This window comes from Helicoverpa zea, chromosome 31 (assembly GCF_022581195.2).
Source record: "Helicoverpa zea isolate HzStark_Cry1AcR chromosome 31, ilHelZeax1.1, whole genome shotgun sequence".
In the NCBI taxonomy this organism is placed as follows: domain Eukaryota; kingdom Metazoa; phylum Arthropoda; class Insecta; order Lepidoptera; family Noctuidae; genus Helicoverpa; species Helicoverpa zea.
The window spans coordinates 9,244,501-9,266,515 of NC_061482.1; the positions used below are offsets into that span (position 1 = coordinate 9,244,501).

At 39.4% G+C, this 22,015-nt stretch overlaps 1 protein-coding gene across 2 annotated transcripts in view; it reads right to left on the reverse strand.

Annotated features, from left to right (window-relative positions):
- Nucleotides 1-568: 568 nt before the first annotated feature.
- LOC124644807 (homeobox protein araucan) overlaps nt 569-22,015 on the reverse strand; it is a 50,122-nt gene continuing 28,675 nt past the window's right edge. The window contains exons 3-7 of one of the 2 annotated variants that reach the window (XM_047184392.1): nt 15,699-15,811; nt 9,450-9,766; nt 4,121-4,712; nt 3,901-3,963; nt 569-2,262 (exon numbers count right to left, since the gene is read on the reverse strand). In XM_047184392.1, the coding sequence (XP_047040348.1) occupies nt 3,924-3,963; nt 4,121-4,712; nt 9,450-9,766; nt 15,699-15,811 (1,062 nt within the window). In that variant the 3' untranslated portion in view covers nt 569-2,262; nt 3,901-3,923. The remainder of the gene's footprint in view (nt 2,263-3,900; nt 3,964-4,120; nt 4,713-9,449; nt 9,767-15,698; nt 15,812-22,015) is intronic. The other variant, XM_047184393.1, reaches the window with a different exon arrangement.

Here is a 22,015-nt window from a genome sequence, read left to right on the forward strand (position 1 = left end):
TCGTTTTAGTAGCTTTTAAGTATTGTTTAAGTGTCGGGAGTAAGGGAGAGACCCCTCGGCGACTACCCAACGACTTTTAGCGGCTCATTAAGGACTTTTCCCATTTTATTTGTAAGTATGTTGGTACCCACCTCAAGATTGAACCATTTGAAAGTCGGATTCTTTTAATTTAGTTCCGATTAAGTACTCAAGAAAAGGGCAGACTATCAATAGCTGCTTCCGCTGATTTAAGATTAATTGTGGGCAAATGGAAAAGGTTCGGGCCGGGTTGAATTTTAATGAAACGATCCCGATACTATAATTTACTCTTTTTAAGTTTAAAAATCCTCGGGTAGCCTTTATCATCTTGTAAATCTTTTTAGAAGCGTCGTTACAACGAATTTTTGCATCAGTGAAATCTTGAAATTTTTGAACCTACGTCTTATAAAAACAGAATCTAATTGCAAAAATGTAAAACTTTGATATTGGCTCTTAAGTATTGTGTTTATCAGAATTTTAAGGTATGGTACCATTTCATGACGATTTTATTCAGGATTAAGGATTATGTCGTAAAATAAAACTTATACCGTTGAAATAAAGATTTAATTACAATCGTTACATAATTTTACTCATAATAATAATTAATAGGTATATATTCTATAAATATCTATATAGAACATTTAATATTAAGCGAATGTATTCGATTTGGTCACATTGAAATTTTCTTCTTCTATGTTTTTACATTAGATGAACTTTTATAATAACAAGCCTCAAAACTATTGTTTGAAATCTTGTGACCTGAGAAAAAATCGTAATCTTCTGTTAATGTGGGAAATTAACTTTTATATCTATGTAAAATACTTAATAAATTATCTTATATTACTGATCGATGTATGTATGCCTTCGTTACAAAATCTTTAGAAACACGTCTTCGATATTCACAGCTCCGATCAATTAACGCTGTGTGCAGACGACCAATAAGGTTCCGACTGTGCCCACTCTTGGGCCTCCAGACGTGTTTTTTGTCTGCACCCAGCGCTAATAGGTTAAAGAAAATATACACCAAACGTCAAATCCAATATGCTATCTATTTTTCACAAAGTTTTCTAAGCAAACACCTCATTTGACCAATATTTCAGCTTAGTCGGAAGGCATTAACAAAGATATCCACTTTGTATCATACACATTTTGATGCTTTACCCACACTATTAATTTGACATGGAAAATGTTCAAAAAAGTAATAAAAATTTTACATCAGTAAAGTGACTGTGACCGTTATAATAATAAAAAATATTCAGAATATTTTTATGTACACGTACATATGTATACTAATAATACTTTTAAACAATATTTATAAGTTTCATCATCGAAATATTTGTCGAAAACATCGATCGTGGTGAAATCATACTTAATTACTTTGTACACATCTTGACAAACTAAAATAGAAAATCTACAAAACATTTTATATGTACAAGGACAACAACAATAACCAAATCGATGATTGTTTATCGACTATTTAGCTAGTAATTAACAAAATTAAACAATAGTTTGTGTAGTAGGGGGTGATACCAAACCTAACCACCTTGCATTGTCTTCTTCCTCAATGTACAATTACACTTACATCTAATCAAAGTTAAGTCTGGCACCTGCACTAACGAATAACTTATTGCTCCACAAGTCATTTTAAATCATAAACATAAAATTGGAAGAACTTAGAGAAAACATACTATGTATAAGATTTCTTATCGTATGTAGAATATTCCAGTCGTGGAATTTGTAATAAATTTACAATAATTCACTAAAACCAATACAGGCTAGTTTAAATTTTATTACACTTAATTGCGCTTTTCGTGTATCTATAAATAATTTGGATTATTATTTCCATAATATTCTTAAGTCTATAAAAATACTGAGCAACGTCAATTTCATACAATGATTCATTCGATAAGTACTTAGTGACAAGTGACAACCGTAGAATAACCACATCAAACCAAACTTAAGTTCATACTTAACGGAACATTTTATACATCGTTATGATCTGTGCAGTTCAGAAATTTTAAATTACACTATGTGATGTACAAAGAAATGTATGTATCAAATTATATAAACTTTACAAAGGGTCTATAGACCTAGTTGTTTTATCAGCCCTAGGCCATTTTACTAAGGTACCTATATTCGTGTCGTTGATCTTAATGTAAAACTGAAACACTGTGCCACTGTGATATTCTGACAGTCCCTAGTAGTTGATGGGTAGTGCAGCGACCCAGGTTTCACGTGCTTTACCTGGAACAAAAGATAACAACATTAAATATAAGAATCATGTAACCTGCAAACTGGCTCAAGTTAAATTCAAAGTGTTTCATTCTTAACGGCTGCATCATTTAGAATGATTTTAAAACAATAAAAATATCCCTTAAAAAAGAATCTATAGCGGTATTTAAATGAACAAAAAAGAGGTTCATTCCGATAGCTGTTCTGATTCTATCGCGGCGTCGACGGTGCGAGCCCGCCGTCGCGTTCACACATATAACCGAAAAAGAAAAAATCTAAACCAATCGAGATGAGGTGACGAAACGTTCAGTCTCATTATCTGAGAATTTATTAACGAATCGTTTGGACCGGAAAACCAAAATGTGAAAGAAATAAAAACTCGACCTCGGCCGCGGTCATCTAAAGTTTGTACGGCGTCAATGAAAAAAGAAGTCAAACAGGTTGTCCGGGCGACCTGCGACTGCGACTGAATGAAACCGAGAAGGACCCAAGTCAGGATCGAGAGATAAGAGAAAAGATTAGGGCGTCGAAAAAAAGTAAAGCCGCTTTTAATGCGGAGGTAGTGTTGTGAATGAAGAGGATCCATTGAGATTCCGCGCCCACGCACGCTCGTGGTACGCGCGTTATCGGGGCGCGCTGGACCGCCCGGCTGCCGTGCGTCCGCCACCACCACCCTCTCCAAAGAACAATACGCATTGTACAGCACTGTACTACGATGTTTGTCTTAACAATTCCGACGAGTTATTTAAATTAGTCTTGGTGAATGTTGAAAACTTATAGTACCTATCCATGTGAATATCACTACGTGAATCCAAATGCCGAACAATAAAATAATTTTAAATTGGATTATGCCCTGATTTAGTAGCGATATCGTTTAGACAAATAATAAGTTAAAACGATGTAGGAATGTTATTTAAGGCGAAAACAAAAACTGACAATTTAAATCCGTTCTTTTTGGGGCTACTTTAAAGGAATGCCGCGATAAGGAGTTATTTTCGCGTCAAGGCATTCGAGGGACAAAAAGGCGTGAAAACCAAAATAATACAAAAGGTTTATAGAAGTGAATTTGTGAGCGTTTGGTTAAAACAAAATTCTTGGCGTTGCCGTCCTGTGAGGCGACTGCGGTGATGCGATTTATTGTAATGAGACGCGGATGCCGCTACTTCTTAGAAAATCTTTGACGACTCTTAGAAATATGTGCCACGAGAAACTGCAAGCAATATCTTTACATAATCTGATATATACTTTACGCTTTTTTCAATTAATAGATATTTTAGCCAACCTTTAAGCCGAATATAGCATAAGTAATTTGAAAGGAGTTCACATTCATGTAGAAAGAGCTAATTTAGACAGGTCAACGTTATACGAGTGTAGGCGCAAGGAACGCGTCGCTCTGACAATGACAAATGACACAAGATTGCAATCTCGCCGCCCTCGAGTCGCGCGTCGCCCTTCCGCCTCAACTCAACTCCATTGTTTTCAATTACCGACATGACACCCCGGCGCGAGCTCCGCTACTAAACCGCAACTCAGTTTATGGTCCTCCGATATCTCCACCACGATCGTCCATTACGTGCGCGGCTCTCATTTACATATGCACGTCGCGATTATATGCTCAAGTTCTTCAATCTGAATCAATCTGTAACTCACCGCTATTGGCGCACGGTGCACTTTCAGACGGCCGACGCGAAACCGTTGGGGTGTTGGAGTGAGCTGGAATAGGAAACATTCACTCTTTTCACGTGACGTTACCAACATCTGACACGAAATAGCCTACACCGAAAAGTTGTTCACGAGCAGGATTTGTGCGTTCCTATAATGATGTAGTGTAGGTAATATATTTAGTTCTAATAAATGAATTAATAGTTACCTTTTATAGAAAGGCTTGAAGGCCGCAGATCCTTCGTTGTGGTGTGGTTGATTGGGCTGATGACTGTTAGCGGCGTGGTGAGGGTTGTGGTAGGGATCACGTTGAGGGGACTGCTGATGTCGAGGGAAGCAGTAGCCGGAGCCCCCACCGCTGCCGAGTGGATTAGCTACGCTGGGCACCTTCATGTTAGGAGGTGTTTGCGGAGGGGTGTCTGTCTGCACATCAGGGAACGAAGCTGGGTGCACGCAAGGGTGTTGCCCACCATACTGCCCGCCGGCGAAACCGCCGTATCGGCCGTATGAGCCACTGGCTGGACTTGCAGCTGCTGTCGCCGGCAACGCAAACCCATTAGAGCCACCATCCGAAGGTGCCGCTCGCTCTGGTTGGCCATATACATGCTGCGGCCACGGCTGAGCTGCTGGTGGAGGAGTTTTACATGCCGCAGTGTCAGCCAAAGACCATATTTTCGGTTTCGAGGCGGGAATCGGTACGCCACAGTCGGATGAGCCACGCTTCGCCTCTTCTTTAATTCCGTAGCCCAACATTTGGTGATGCATGCCCTGCAGCATCTCGTCCCCTTTTCGCTCCTCATCTGTAAAGATAATCATATTCATCGATCATATTTTACGTCCGACTGGCAATAAACGCGTGAGCGCACGTTATTGCTATCAGATTAGTCGCAATAGCCGAGGCCATCACTAACGCGACAACAATAAAGAGGGCTTAAAATGTTCCTAAAAATCGATACGTTGCGGATTCAATCGTTGACGTGACCGTTACAAGCAGAACGTAAGTTTTAGCTAGTAAGAAGCAGGATTTCGCGGACCCCTCTAGAAAAGTCGTGTGAAAATACGTTAGGCGTGCAGTGACCCATTCGTTAAGTGGTTATCCGATTAGCGAAGTGAAAATACCACTTTGGGGCGCGATTCCCCCGCCGCGCCGCGAGCGCCGCTACCGATCCCTTTCGTATTAAGCCGAGCATTTATTTCGCATTTCCCGGCGCGCCCCGCGGCACCGCACTCTCCACCGCGGAATGCGCGACCGATACTATTTCAGCTCTAACATGGTCACCATTTTTCTTAACTTTTTCCGAACTACATATCTTAAAAAAATAAAATAAACATAGTTATTATCAATGCGTAGTCACGTTTAACTTCTATTGAATAACCCACAATTTTATATTCCATCAAAAAATATTGCGATGGTAAAAGTGCTATGAAATAAACACTAAAGTGTATCTCGCTTGAAAAAATTTGATGTTATTGTACAATTACACAAAAATGTTTATTCAGCGAATTTTATAAGGCTCTAAGTATTATCATAATGCCATTTTCCGTTGTAAAGTGGCTTTTGGCGGGTGCGGAGGCGGGCCCGGGGCCGCTAATGAAATTCAGAGGCCCCGCTAGCGCGCGGGTGAGCGCGGGGCTGCACGCGGAGCGGGGTGGCGCGACCGCTCGACTTCATTCTCTTTATTCCATTTAATGCTGACTGCTCCTAGCTTTTAAGAGGGGTTATCCGCGTTGCCCTTCACTAGGGATAAATAGGGACGCCACTGATACTCCGCGCGAAGATATTTATCCGGCAAATTGTTTTAATTTTCATTGTATTAATCTAATAAAGGCCCACAACAGCGGGAGATAAGCGTGCCATAGACGATTTCATAATGTTTTATTTTGGCAATACATTCAAGTTAATTTGTAAACAAATTAAATTGAAAATAGTTGATGGTAGGTACGCAGGATAATTATTTCAAATTGTTTAATAAAATCAGTTCAGAAGTCTTTTACTATCCACATATCCAGTCATAATTTGCGCAACAAATGTTTATGGATTTTGACACGTTGGTAGAAATGTAAGAGTGGTCTGAATATACATATTGGTAGTAGATATGAATTCAACCATTTTACGTGACTTCTCAATTGAATGGTTTTAATTAATAAAATAACTAAACCATAAACAGAGTAATTTAATTAGTGTACCGAAGGAAATCCGCCACTTAAAGTTATTGCAAGAAGCATGTGTTTATAAGGATTGATAGTGAGTAGCACTACTTTAGTGTAGAACAACGTCTTGTCAAAGAAGAAACTCAGAGATATTTGATTAGGCATTGAAAATGACTGGCGTTTTACAACAAAAGTGTTATGGTTAAAAAAGTAAGATTGACATAAGTATTTTTGGAAAGTAATTTTTGAAACCGTTGAGTTATTCGGTTACTCAGCTTTTCAAGTGTCCATTTCAAATTAAATTAATATATAAGTACACTAATACTAAAATACTCCAATTTTCTGTAGACACAAGAAGCTAACAGATTGTGAATTAAGAGCAGGTAGAGAATTTATTTAACTTAGTACCAGGTTCAGTTGCGCTCGTATGACTAGTCTCGCGTTAGTCGACACGTAGCGGTCGGATCGCATGGAAAGTGTCATTGTGTACACTTCGCACTGAGTGGTTTTCCCTTCAGTATGTTTTAGTCACAAGCCGCGCCAAAGTGAGACATAATAAAAAGCCGCCTCAGTCACTCTGGGCACCCCACACTGTCTCCATTTTACTAAACTCCTTGTTTCGGGGGTACAATCGTTCGACTAGGATTTGTTTCTGTTTGAATATTGAATTACACGTATACAAAAGAAAATGGCTAAGGAGGGATTTTCCTTTGAGATGCCTACGTAAGAGTTGAGCCCCTAGTGCCAACTTGGAGTTTTATGCAAATGACATGGATGATGCATTATAAAAGTATGCAGTGTATCATATGAAGTGTGTAAGAGCGGTTGGCGCTAAGTGGTTGCACCCCCACGCTGCAGCCCTGCACTTAACAGCTGAGGTCAGTGCAATTTATTGCTCGTCGCGTTCTCCCCGGGGCGAATGGCGGGCGCGGGCGGACGACGCTCACTTGTTTGTGTTTCTTCTACTCGTTTTCCATTAACGCGCGCCGGATTAATATTTTGTTTGCAATGCGTGCGCTCACGACAAAAATTAACATTTATTGGTAGGGTCCGAAAATGAAGCTTTTATTCATGAGTGGCTTAGCTCCGGATAGTTCTGTGTGTTTGTTTGCCAACGACGGTCTAGGGATCGCGTGTGAAAGCTTTTATATTGGCTTTGTTTGCCGTGACTTAAAATGATATATTACACGTCGCTAACATTGACGTTTTTGTAAAAGAATGGTTATGAACGTTAGTGAGAAATGTTATGGTTTGTTTGCAATCTGGCTCTAGGGTTGCTTTAATCGGAAAGTTGTTTGACTAAGCTTAATCCGATGTTACTTGTTTTTAGATTACTGATTCATTCTCACGAATAAACCTCTTAGGTGGTCTTCAGATTAGCTATTTTTTTTTAGGAAATAATTGAAAAATACAAATTAGAGACCATTTTTGTTATTTGTGATATTGGAAAAGACTTACTTATATCACACTTTAACTTTAAAATCCAAAACTGCCATACTAATTTATTTTATCAATGTTCCATCCGTTTTTACACTGTCAACATTCAATTATGTTGTGTCGCAAGACTAATAATATTAAATAAAATATGACAACAATCGCGTCACCCTAGTGCTTGGCGTCGCTGGGGGCGCGTGTCCATAATCCAGAAGACAATGCGCGGCGTCTTGCGTTTTTTCTCGCACTCTCAACCGAGAGGGATGTTAGATTACATCGATGACTTGCCGAGACGACGGCCTGACGACGGTGCCTTAGTCGACGAAATACGACAAAATATAGTCTCTATGGAACAGGCAAATGACAAACGTTTAGTACCGGGCGTGGTGAATTACTAAGACTACAACATTTTTTGATTGCCATCGACTCAGAAGATTTGGTATAATAGGTTGCAACACACTAGGGCCTTGATTTTTTTATGATTAGGTGCCACAACTAAAACTTAAAAGTGACCACTGTAAGCATTACGTGCTGTTAGAATTAAGTCTTTTGATAATCAGTGTAGGCTTAATGAAGGCGTACTTCTGTATTTATGGTCGTAAATTAAGTGGCATTTTCATAATAAACCACAAATTTGAAATTCGTTCCATCAGTTGGAGATTCAAACACACTCCGTCCATACATCTTCCTTTTTATGAATCGAGTGCTATGGCAGCGAGTGGCCTATTCACGGAGCGTTATAATACACCGCGAATTAAGTACACTTCTGTCGCAACAATAGTGGGCTTCATTACACGAGCGTATGCCGGGCGTTATGCGTGACGCCCTCGCGCCTCCATTAGAGTCGCGAACTTCGCTATGAAAACACTCTGTTAGAAGCCATCTTTATTGTAACAATGCCTACTTATAATTTATGTTGTTGACAACAGGCTAACAGCCGCCCTAGCAGTTCTCACGTAGCGTGACCAATTCGTATCTGGATTTTATTATTGTATGAGAGCTTTTAAGCACTTTGGAAGTTTGTGTTTTTAAATAACTTATTGTTAATCTAGCTAGATTTTTTTGGGCCTTACTTGTTTCTTTACAAAATAAATGAACATTTACCATTTGACTGTCTTTTTAAGAATAAAACACAAATGCCTATAAAACACAAAGGTGAGTACGAGAAGGATGAAGGTGCCTACGTTACCTTCATTCTATTAGTAGGTACACATTATAAATCCCCAAAACCGTACTTACTCACGTTAGAGCGGAATATCCTCATAAAAGAAACGATCCACGATCTCGACAAATCCTTTGGCAAGAACATGAAGTAGGGCAGATCGTCAGACAAGCTGAACGCGACCTCCGAGCGTCGCGTCGGCCCGTTGTAGCGACGAACGGAAGACGCGTTATATGAAATTTGGGCCCGGGCGCCGCCCACTTTACTACGAATAGGAAATCCGGTAGCGAGGAGCGGTTACGCACAGTTACACGCCTGAGACCTCCCCCCGGCCGCACGCCCCTCCGACCCCTCACCTCCTCACAGACCCGAACACCCTCCGGCCCGCAGCCGCGTTATGCCAATTCACTCGACGATTTATACACCGACTAAATTAAAGCTGTTTTAAATGGATAATAACACTGGCACAGTTTGAACATAAAAGAACACGCAGTACTCACAGGTCAAGGGCAATTAAATGCACTATTGGAAATTTAAACAATCGCATTCGCGCATATCAAGAACAAACACAACATAATACATCAACGTACAACAGTTCGCATCGCAATCGGAAATGGGAAATTTTATTGCAACATGGATAGATGGTTAAAGCTTTAAAAATTGAATCAACATCCGACAGTCAACGATTGTTTTCACTTTAAAATTTTCAATTGGAAAACTGCGTCATGATTTTCATGTTTAATGACTACGGTTGACTATCGGACGTTATGCTTTACGAAACTCTACAAACCTTTGTGAGGTTTAATTTTCTCCTCCTGTTCATCTTTATCTTTTTCCTCGTCTGAGAGCATCGTATCGTCATCGTCGTCCGTCTTATTCTTAGGTTCCCACGTCATCTTATTTTCCTTCTTGAGGCGGCGGCGCGCGTTCGCGAACCACGTCGACACCTGCGTCAGCGTCATCTTGGTGATGATAGCCAACATTATTTTTTCGCCCTTTGTCGGGTAAGGATTTTTCTTGTGCTCGTTCAGCCACGCCTTGAGCGTTGCCGTCGACTCTCGTGTTGCATTTTTCCGCCTGGCAGCTAAATCGTACCCGGCTCCATATCTGTCGACAAACATGTTTATACTTACATATGCCTAGTGAATAATTTACGCTTCCGGCCTTAGCAGAGCTACAAACTTTCGCACAGAGCGCACACTGAGGAGTGGATTCGGACTACGGCTTCTTGAGTGACACGTTAAAATATTGAATGGTATAGCTATATCAAGGGAGAATAATAAACGAAGATTTAATAATAGTGAAGTGACTATTCACTTCATACTTAGAACTTAATTTCAATAGTAATACATCTTTAATATAACGTGATGTTTCAGTAGGTATAACATATTTCAGTTAGTAACATCGTCCATGCGTCGAATCGTTTACAGCGAGCAATAAAGTGGCTTTTAAATTCGTAGCAGATAGGCGTTTTATTTGAGGCAATAGATTTCTCGTAACGGCAGCAAAAATAAAGCTATCGCGGCACGGAGCGACATTCGGTACACTTTTTAGAGCCTACGGTCCCATTTGCATCCGCATTCAGAGCGTAATTGTGGCTTCCCCCGACGCTGCCAGTATTCGTACCTGACTTCGATTTTCTCGCCGACATGACAAAGGCGCGGTCTAAGGGGCCCAATATATAGGTTTCGCGCGTGAAAATAGTTAAAAAATGGTCCCGAGTCGATCGGTATTCATTCAAATAGCGATGTTAAGCGACGCTCTTAGGGTCTACTTTTGAGAAGATTGACTAAATTTCCACATAGGTACGTGTTGTGCATGATACGAATAAGATTTGCAAAATTGACAGCATTTGTTCTTTTTTAACGCTGTCGTCTCTTGATTTGATCGGGTAGGTTAGTTGTATGGGAGGCAGCGTTCTATGCAGGTACTCACTGCGTAATAAGAATGAAAACTGGTCTACAAACACTATTTTTAACATAAAGACACTCCGTACGTAAATCTTTGATGCGAAGAGAATGTTGGTCTCGCATGCTTTCGAGGGAAACTTCAGGAAATTGTAGAGAGGTAGTAGCTTAAGACAGAAGTCACAGAGTACTGAATATTTGCAACGCGTATGAAACAGCTTTTTACGTCTGAAACAAAAACAGCCTGAAATTATTTCTTTGTATTGTTTCATAAATCCTTTTTATTTATTTATTTAATGTTTGTTTTGCATTGTTGCTTAGACTTGTTTCTAGTAGGAAAGTCGTTGCCGAAGTAAAGGGCGGATCGTTGCATCGCGGTTGCAATTGCAGGGCGGTGCAGCGCAGGCGTGGGCAGCGTGGGCGTACTACCACCAATCGATCGCGCCGCCATCTTGCTTACCGGACATCACCGGAATTGCTAGTCGCCGAACGACCGCCGGCCGGCGACACAGGCCTCACGCGCCAACCAAGTCACCAGTTTTATTACAAAAACATCGGACGAGAACTCCATACTTTGAAATTCTAATTCGATATTTTTTGTGAAAATTCATGCTGTCGTAGAGTACTAACTCGCCATATTGGTATGTACGTATTCCCGTATGAAACACTCGTCGTGCCATATTAATACACGTGACAAACGCGCATCTATACAAAGCCTCTGAAACCGAACCACATTAGTTTGAACACGAATAAGCTCTTCAGAGATCTACAGTGGTTAGTGACGACAGCGGGTGTTAGAAAAAGAGCGCTTTAATGCTTAACGTTTTATTGATTCAACCTCGCCTAGAATGGTGTACAGCCCTGAAGCTGCTGCGAGGGTTAAATGCTTTAAGCTTTGTTAATTAATTTAGACAGTCCACTTACTCGGCGCGCCCGCCCTATGAGAACACATGCGTGGCTCTAAGAATGTTAATACTTTAAGGAGCGGAAATACTTTGTTTCTTTGTTAATTTTGAGACAAAAACATAAAACCTAAAAGTGAGCTTTGAGTAATGTTTTGTGCACCAACAAATGTCTGGATTAATTTCCAGTGACATTTCCTGAGTTCGGTTTTAAAATTATTTAAATAGCATAGTTGCAATGGAAAAGCATCAATTAATTTCTTTGACGATCAAAGATTCTTAATCTTTTAGGATTATGTTGTCCACAGATGTTTAATTGTAAAATAGTCAACTGTAAATCTTAGATCATGATTAATGACTGTGAGTGAGATATCAGAGAATTATGGCAGAAATATTGCTACCAAGATAAATAAAGGGACTGGAGGGAAAAGAAAATTTTGAATAAAGCTGTACACACGTATTCAGTATGTCAGGTCAGTGCGAGGCCTGACGCAGAGCGGCGCGTTGTTGGGCGGGCGCTTACAACCGTTGCTACATATTTGCGCTCGCAGAGTATTCAATTCGCGGTATCGAAGGTTTACGATCTACCCGCTTGGGGGAATTGCGGCCTCTACGTGCCCTCCCCCGTAAACGTACAACTATATACGAAAACGAATGTACGAGTACATAAGTAATCCCCCGCTGTGGGGAAGGTTTGGCTGGCAGAATTAGGATTCACAACTCAAGTGCGAGTAGGCATTTTAGAAACTGTTTGCAGCCTGTGTTTGCTGCTACTTTTATTATTTTTGTAAGACTGATTCGTTGACTGCCTTACCTTTTGTTTTTTTGTAACGTTTTGTTTAAATAACATGTTAGCCGTAAGCACGAACTTGAAGCCGTAAGACTTTTCAGGATTTGTTGAATACCTTTCATAATTAGTGATCGCCGTCTTACATACCTACATTTATTTTAAATTTTGTATATAACAATCACACTTGTAATATTTATCTTATACCATTTGATCTAGTCAGATATTTAAGTCCAACGTTGTAGTTTTTTCTATAGCCATTAAATAAATCTTTGTTTGGTAGACCGAAAATTTTGATAGAATTTCAGAGGGCTTTATTCTACTAAGTATATCTACTTCTTTTATTTTGAATACTTACTCGAAGATATTACGAAACTTGTTGTCTATAAGTATAATCAAGTTCCAGTAGGGTTCTGCGTACATAAAAAAAATAGGTTTTAGTAAAAAAATATGTTAAATTTAGTTTTTATTCAATAAAAAACTGTGTTCAAATAAAAACCTTTGCTTCAGAGTTCAACACCTCGAGTATAAGAATTTGAGAGAGGATTTTCTCGTGTCAATCATATTGTAATTCTGCAGTAATTAGTTAATAACGCGGGCTTCCTCCTACCCAGGCTGACTACACAATTATCTGATACATTTATTATTAACTTACACCTGATTGGAACGCGCAGTATGATGTATTAATTATGATCAATACACGCACCGGTAATTGTCTTCCGATAACATACGGTTTTTGTAGGTTTTGACAGCGACAAAATAATTAATAATTCTAGCTTAACACCGACCGGTAATGAGAAATTCTTATAAACTGCAGCTGCACATATTACGAGGCAGTTATACTTTTATTTTCTGAACTAGTAACTTGCTGAACCAGACAATAAAAGTTAAGTCAGCAAACAGACAATGCGTATTTTTATTCTATATAGCCTGCTAGGTAGTATGTTCATATATTTTTTTATTAATTTTATCTTGAAAACAACTATAGTAAAACCTGCAGCTCATTCCATAAGAAGAAGAAAAGAAGATAGCGAATCCCGCTTTACCTATCATTATGATAGTTTCTAAGCAGTTACCGAGCTTGTGCTAAACGCTCATAAATGTCGCTCGAGCTGCGTGTCTCGTTAACAAGCACCCTTACTTGGGTTATTTAAAAAGTAACAACCCAAATCGTTGGCACACAAATAATTCCCTCAAAGCTCCGTGCTCGGGGCGCGGTAATTTCCTGCGCATTTTGATCTCAATGGTGCGGTACAAGTGCTCCCTCGTCTCTTTTCTCTAATTTTTGTACGTTTTCTGTGCTCGAGACTTTTGTTAAAAATAGCTGAGTAATTTTTCATTTCGGCGCGCGGCGGGCGTGGCAGATTACAGGCTGTTCCAAATAATACGCCAACGGTACTTAACTCGAGAGCGCCTACACTCGCGGCCAAGTTTTGTTGCTTATGTACGCTTTTCATCGTAGTTGTTTCTTTGTGCGGCTATTTATTCGGTCCGGCTAACTTATTGCGACCCCCGGAACGTTTTATGAGTCTCTTATGAAGTTTTTCTTTTGAAATGAAAACAACAATTTCGTTGGCAACAAAATGTAATAACGTTTGCAAATTGAGCTTACAACTGCGATGTAATACAAAAATAATTTATTTAAAAAATTTTGATGATGGTCTATTCTATTAAGTCTTTAGAAAACATTGTTATAGGTAGGTAATAGAAATAAAGTGATCATCCTATGCGTGCGCCGTAGTAGTGAACAATTGTGTTGGAACATCGGGGGCGCTATATATCACGATGTATTTCCGTGCTCGTCCCGCCACGATACCGTAACGTCGCGTCTTTTTTACGCATAAAAACTAATGTCGCCTCTAATTATTTTTAGATTATAACGCACCGCCTGCTATATATTAAGTCGAGCGCAGCCGAATTGTCAGCATAACTCCGCTTTGATGTATCATGATTTGTTTTTATTTTCAGACAGTTTCAATGTGATTCATGGACGGATAAATTTCAAGTGCGCCGTGAAACGTATATTTAATTGATGTGTCTATATAATACATTGTTATGACACTGTTATGATGACTACAGACGACTTATAGGCGACAAGTTTATGTAGACGATCTACTACAAATAAAATCGGATAAGAGGCATCCCTTGCTCCTCGACAAGTCTGACGGGTTGATAAGTTTGCCGAAAACGTCAACGCAACGCGCCGTACGTTCGCGTTTCAAAGAAAAACTGTGAATTAATCAAGTACTAGTGCGAATGGTGGTGTCATCCGTCTCTGTCAGAGGCGCTGGTGTGTACGTGTCGAAACGGGACAGCGAACAACCGGGAGTGGTTACTCGGTCATTTGTCCCTTGCGGCCGACACGCACTGCCTAGCGCACTACTACACATGTGTATTCCTGTATCGTTGCACTTGAAAGTTTTTTAACTTAAATACCACCTCTCAATACATTTAAGGAGTCACATACTCCACTCTTTGTCATGTTATTGATGATGTTTTATCGAAAGAATGCTGGGAGAAAAGTCGACTCTACGACGACGTCTCAAAGACACGTGTTGAATGCTTTGCAACATAATGCCATTTGTTAATTGAGTGTCTTATTACAAATACATGAGTAGGTGCACTTACGGAGAGAGAGATAGGTATATATCTCAACTAATTATTATCCACATTCCTATGTTCCACAAACAACATATGTATTAAGTATTTAATGGACATGTTTACTGCATATATTAAAGGAACCTGTATAACACAAATTGTTAACTGCTAAATATGGCATCGGCCGAACATTATCTATATTTAACTAATCCGAGTAAATCTTTTGACGGGTTATAGTAACCGACTCTTAACGACCGCATATAAAATGTCAACAAGTTAATTATGACAAGAGTTTTGACAATGTCAAATGAGTAACATGAAAACATCGATTTTGAGATGCATGTAACATCCAGATATCGGTCCAATAACTACGCGAATACAAACGATAGACCGTAATGATAAAGATTTTATATCCATTTCACGAGCAGCTGTTATTGGGGGCAAACTAATCAAATGACTGCCCAATAAACAGATTCAGTTAACGAGAAAGCTGACACGATGTTTTAATTGTGTTGCAGAGACAATGTTTTAATTCTGCAACATGTGTGTATGTTAATATATTCAGTAGGGGATTCATTTAAGTTTAAAACGATCACTCAGTAAAACGCGTCCGAATCCAATAACACTAAAACACGTTGGGGTACATATGCACAACATAACAGAATTTATTAAAGTCAAAACGAGTCGCCAAATACAAACATGAGCCTTTCGCATTGCAATCTATTAGAGAGATAAGTCTCGATAGGGCGGTATTATGTTAATCCGGGTGGGGCGCGGCGTGGGCTTTATCTAAAGTGGCGCGGGCGCTGTGGACCTCTGGGGTCTCTTGGACCCTGGGGACTTACCCGTAGGCTGCGAGTGTGGGGTCGTAGGGGTAGTAGCCGCCGGAGGGTTGAAGGCCAGCCGACGTCCACGCAGACATCTCGCCACCGCCCTCCTTGAGCGCGTAAGGGTTGCTCTGAAATACCGCACGACACAATAAACAAACATGCCTTCGGCCAAATGATCATGTTGTACTAACGTCGGATTTGGATACAGTTTATTTCAGTCGACACATTGTTGCCACACGTCAATATTCAATAGTATGCATTATTTTAGGTTTCGGATTCGCTTTATTAATAGGTATGAACGAATAAGTTCGGTACTTTGATAAGACTTTGCCCAAATCACAGTTGTATGTAGACTGCGTGTCTGTCTTTATACAGTCAATCAGCACAATCTCCTTACCTATGCCCAAAATCCTTAGAACGAATATCAAAGTAAATTCTTTCGATCGGTACAATTCACACGGTGTTAGAGTGCGATGCGAGCGCTATCGTTATCCAATTATTTCAAATCCGTTAGCCATTAACGCGAGCACTCCACATCGTTAAGCCAACATGTAAGCGGATAAATCTCAACGCATAAATACCTTTCAGTCAATCGGCCTTACAAATACGTCTGCTTGAATTTAATTAAAGTTAACTTAATAAAAGGGAATAAACTCACGAACAACAATAAAAGTCCCAAGTGTACTGGCTGACATATCACTGGCGTATTTGCATAATGTATGGAAGCAGAGGGGAAAACTATTAAGGCCTAACGCACCCTACGCGTGATAGTTGTTTAACAGTGAGGTAGTGAGCGGGGATGCTACCCTCCTCAGTTATTCGCATACATTAGGAGCAACTAAATTAAAAGTGTGAACGATTCGAGCGCGCCTCGGGAGCCTGTCCCTTGTCTCTCCCTAGCTCTCGCTTCTGATAATAAAATGAAAAGCATTATGATACGTATGGCACTGGTTGTGACGCGATAACTGTATAAAAAGAGCAAGCTTATTTCCCCCCTCTACTTTAAGTAAGAAATGTGTGTGTCGTTGTGTTTAGTAATTTGTTTTCATTTTACGACAACGCTAACAAGTGTGTTTTGCTGCATAGGTAAATATTCCTCAGTTTCCTTGTATTCTTCTGAAAAAGTAATACTGAAAAGTAACTCGTTTTATTTCTATTATTATTTGTGAATACCTTAAGTTCGTTAGTATAAATGTATTTTAGCTTTTTCTAACACTCTTAAGATCATAAACGAAGTACTATAGTCCTAAAACCTTACGTCTCTAAAACCTTATAGGTAGTTGAGTTAATTTTATAGCTAACCGCCAACGGCGGGCTCGAGAACAGTACGACAGGAGGGAGGCAGTTCCGGAGCGTTCGTCACTGCGTCGTCGAGACAGGCGCCTGTTGACAAATGGCACTCTATCTACTGCCGTGGGGGGGAAATCTACATCTGTTGTACGTAGAAAACAAAGGAGCGCACAACCATAGGAACCTGTGCCACTAAGCGATAATGTACGTAGTATTGTTTAATAAGTTATTTCATTTTTCAGGGTTCGCAACTTTCCAATTAAGTGTCTTATTACTACTTCCAAGCTTATTTGTAGCATCTATGAGAGGCTTGGAGTGTTCTTCTAAGCGCTTTATAAGAAATGCTAAATTATAGTAGATTCTACCTAGCCGTAGGATTCTATAATGAAATATAATGTAGGTACCTCCAGCAAAAAAAACGACATAAAATAAGACTAAAAACGTATGAAGTACTTAAAAAAATAAGAAAAATGATGTACCTAGGCGACTGTAACATAAGCAATAAAAAGTAACACAAGCAATTACAGAGAAAAAATAATGACAAAAAACCGCTTTGTACCATACCTTATTAGTATGGTAACGAGTATTTGTGAGATAATAGCATAATTATTGTTCAAGAGCTGAGCTAAATAGTTGTACTAAGTAAACAGCTCGTTTGCTCATTGCGCAGACAAATTGTTCGGCTTAGTTAACTGTTTGCATTAGTAATTATTGTCATTGCTGACGTCATCAGATTTATGTTCAACACGAAAGTACGACTCGGAAATCTTTATTGCATGTTGAATGTCACGTTTCTCGTCAGCGTCACACTCGATCGTGTCGACACAAAGAGATCTATGAAATTTAGACGGTGCAAATATACAAAATTTATTTTATTTACAAGCATACGTAATATTTTTCGGCCACGTAGGTACGTATGTATATTTAAGCGTTTACACTAAATTAATAAAACTTTCCATGATACAGGCTACATTTAATAAGGATGCCTAAAGAAGTTCCTACAATATGCTGGTCCCAACGCGGGATATACGATGTATTCCATTCCATTCCATTCCAGATATTATTCCAATTGGTCTTCCTATGAAGTGTATGTGTGTATCTACATTCAGGAATGGTTTAATCAAGGCGATAAATCCGCGCCTAACTTGTTAACCCTGAAAGCCAAAACGCCTAAAACCCGAAGCCAAAGTTCTCGATGTATTTTTTTTTAAAACGATCTTTTGAATTTAGTCAAATTTCGGCGAGAACATGTTTATTTACAAATCCGCTTTGCTATGCGATGTTTTGATAGTGACTGCCTAAAAATCCTGTAAATAAAGTTAATGAAATATAAACAAGAAAATCAGAGCTAGCAGACCACTACAGAATATGTGGTAGTCAATTATCGCGGAGAACATTGGCTACCTCCCACTATTTCATTTCATGGGATTTTGAAAAAGAGACAATACTTGGCGAATAGTTTAATATTAGCCTACCTACCTGTCATTTTATGACTGCTACTAAATCAATAACAGCTAGAAATAGCACTTCTTCTTCTTCTTTCGAGTCGATGACATGTCATATGAGACTACACTATGTCAGCCCAATATTCCGCCACAGCGAGAGCACTAGAAATAGCACTGAATTATAAGGAAAGCTAAATTATAGGTACATAATTTAAAATCATTTCGGATCACATTAGCTAACATCATTATTTCGGCATAATTTAAATAATTAATTTAAAATAATGATGGCATCCAGACCAGTTGTCAGCCACGGCAGCTATTCTCTCGAAGGAGTGCACAAGCATTTACGCGGACACAGGTGCACTCCCTATTCCCTTATTCTCCGATGAGACATCAATGTGACATGAATGGAGCTCTCCGATGCTCTCAGACATACGGGTGTACCTATCAATCACGAACTGACTTCGGCCTACTTTGGGAAAGTCACTCGAACTGGAGGCTCCAGTTTCTAAGTACGTCATTGTCAGCAGGACGAAATAAACAAAATAATTTATATGATTTTAGCTGTCTTCCTGTGGTTCACGCCCGAAGGAACTATTACCTATAAAGAAATAGACTATCCTTTCTCAGATCATCACATACAGGTAATAAGATACTAACCAAATTTTATTTAAATGAGTTCAGCAATTTTGGCTTCAAAGCGCGACAGACAGACTGACAGAGTTAATTTCTATGGGATTAATGATTAGGATTAGGTAAGTTAACACACATTGCCACATACAACCTAGCCGACAACACATTGTTTTTGTTACTCGCAATTGATGTCAATATCTGATATATTTCCGATACACGTTCATCATCGATATTGTACTAATTATTATGTATCTAGTGAATGTCAATTTTAATTTGAACATGATATTGCGCGAAAAATTGTTTTTGGTACAAGATCAAAACTGATACCTTAATTGAACCTGATAATTATAATTGGCAATACACGTTCAATCGCTTATCAATCTCGGTATAGTATGGACATTAACGATCTGGTTTGTCCAATCCAACGAAATTCTGTGAATTTTGATGAAAAGATAAGTTTCCTTTTTAAACCGTTATCTACCTGTTATAGGTATTATTATATTTTTGATGGTTATCTTCCCGATAGCAATTTTGAAATAACAACATCATAGTAATTACATTATAGCTTTTCCATTACAGGAGTAAAATATCATATTAATTCGTTTGGGTCACGAACACCATCTTGAAATCCCGTACATAGGTTTACGTATATTTTATGAGTGTTATATAATTATCTAGTGAAAATATACCCAATAAAATTTACATTATCGTAGTGTTTGGCTATATTTTTAACTTCTTTTTTTAACATGACTGCAAGAAGCTTCTAGTAAGTTCGATTTTCCGGTTTCAGTGAAACATTATCAGTATCTCAATTAACAGACAGGCATGTGTTCTTTCCCGGTGAAAGGGATCGAATAAAAATGATTATATTTGGTACCCTATGCCTAATACCCAGCTATTGTTTCCCTTCTAATTCCTTAAATGAAAATAGAGGCTCATACACAAGAATATACATTAAGGTTAAAGCTCCAAAGCCAATGGGGGGAGTCAAGAAGCCAGAGAGCAACTGTAAATGATTACCACATCATTAATATCTATCATTGTATAAGTAAACATTACACTTTTTCGAGGTTCCCCAGCAAATAAGCCAGTGACAAATTCGCGACCGCAACTCTTTTGTGGGACTGTGATAAAAATTGCTCCTTTTCCTGGCGGTGACAGGGTAGCGTGGTTCCCTCTGAGGTCGGGGCTCGCTAACTATGAGTGATGATTGTCTCGCCCCCGACATTAGCGGCGAGACTCGAGGACGCACGTGCCTGCCCGAACATTAATGATTATGCTATTATTACTTGTACGACTATGCATATCCGACTTCGTGTTAGGGATTTATCAACTTTTTTTGTAGTGACTAGGGAGCCCCGATGATATTAAATTCGATATTTTTAGGCTCAGTCAGGTAAGTATAATTTTATTGTCCGTCTGTCTATCTACCTCTCAACACCTTTTTTCTTGGAAACGCAGATTATTTCAGTGCCTACACCATTGAACGTCTAAGTCTGCGCTACCAAAATATATGACGCATTTTCCACACATTTGCAAAGGAAACTAAACCCCAAAGTGTTGCATGAGAAAATTTTAGTTCGTAAATCTCAAACATGTTTATTTTAACTGGGGTGATAAAGCTCATTTATTAACTCTCGAAAAATCTTATCCGCACCAATTCATCCCCCTTTTCCGTAAGACTGGGTCTAACAACATTTTAATCAATTCTCCACAGACTCCGCGAGTCAGCGCGCCAGATAGACTCATTACACCAACCCCAAATAAATATAAACAGTAGCGAAAAGGGGCCGGCCCCACTATTAACGTTATTCACACGCGCCGCTAGATCCATAAATAAGAGCCAACTACGGCCGCGACCCTAGAACAAAAAAAGACAAAGTTCACGTTCGACTGATCTGTGCGGTTCATAAATAAGGCTCGTTTATTTCATTGCATTAAACTGGTGATAAGTTATTTGACGGTTCATAAATTCGTACCCCATCGGTGGTTGGAGCCGCTTATTGAGCTAGCGCGCGCCCCGGCACCGCCCGAGGCGCCGCGCCGACCCGCCGCCTTGCCAAATCGTCGACACTCCATCATACCGCGACTCAGCTTTCTGGCTACTGTGCGCCAGTTAAAGGCATGATTTTACTTTGGTATCGTGTACGGCGATAACATTTTCTGGATCATAAACCGTATTATAAAACGTCTTAGACCACAGCTAGTGCGTGCGTCTAAGCAAAACATAACTTTCCAATCGGAATTTCAATATGTATCATCGATGGTTTAATATAGCAAGTCCTTCAACCATAACTGCAAAAAGAAATAAAATTATTCATGCTATAAAATAATACTGGTAGGAAACACTACTAGCAGAATCTAAAAGTGAATTGTAGCGAGTGGAAAAAAGAATGACTCTAAGTGGATAAAGAGCGAATACAAACGAAAAAGTCATTTGATGGCGCACGGCAGTGACGTAAGAGCACGCGGCAGGCCACTATGAGTCCTGTCCTAGCGAGTTAAAGGCTGTATTTGTTATTCGCGCAGACAACGTGGCTAACTTCAATAAAGCTTTCCCCCAAATAAGCCATAAAACGAGCGGCGACGGGCGCGGGCGTTTTAGCTACGTTCCCGTTCCAATTATTTGTTTGTGGAGGCACAATCATTTTATTTTACGTTTTATTTAACATTTATTTCGTTACGGCAATTTCACGGGTATCAAAGAATTGCTAGATTGTGATTTAAACAAAATTGGTTATTTTCCACTTCGAGAACTGAAAGTTATTTCTCTCGGTATCGAGTTAATATTATTTTATTATGCATGATATTGTATTCTTAATCAGAAACATTTCTTTTTACAACACTTTATTATTGAAAATTGAGCAAACGCTCGTAAGTTGAATTGAGTTGTACGCCGTTATTAAAACCTCGTTGATGGAGGTTTGCAAGCTTTATTAATGAGGCTTACGGCTGGGTCAGGTT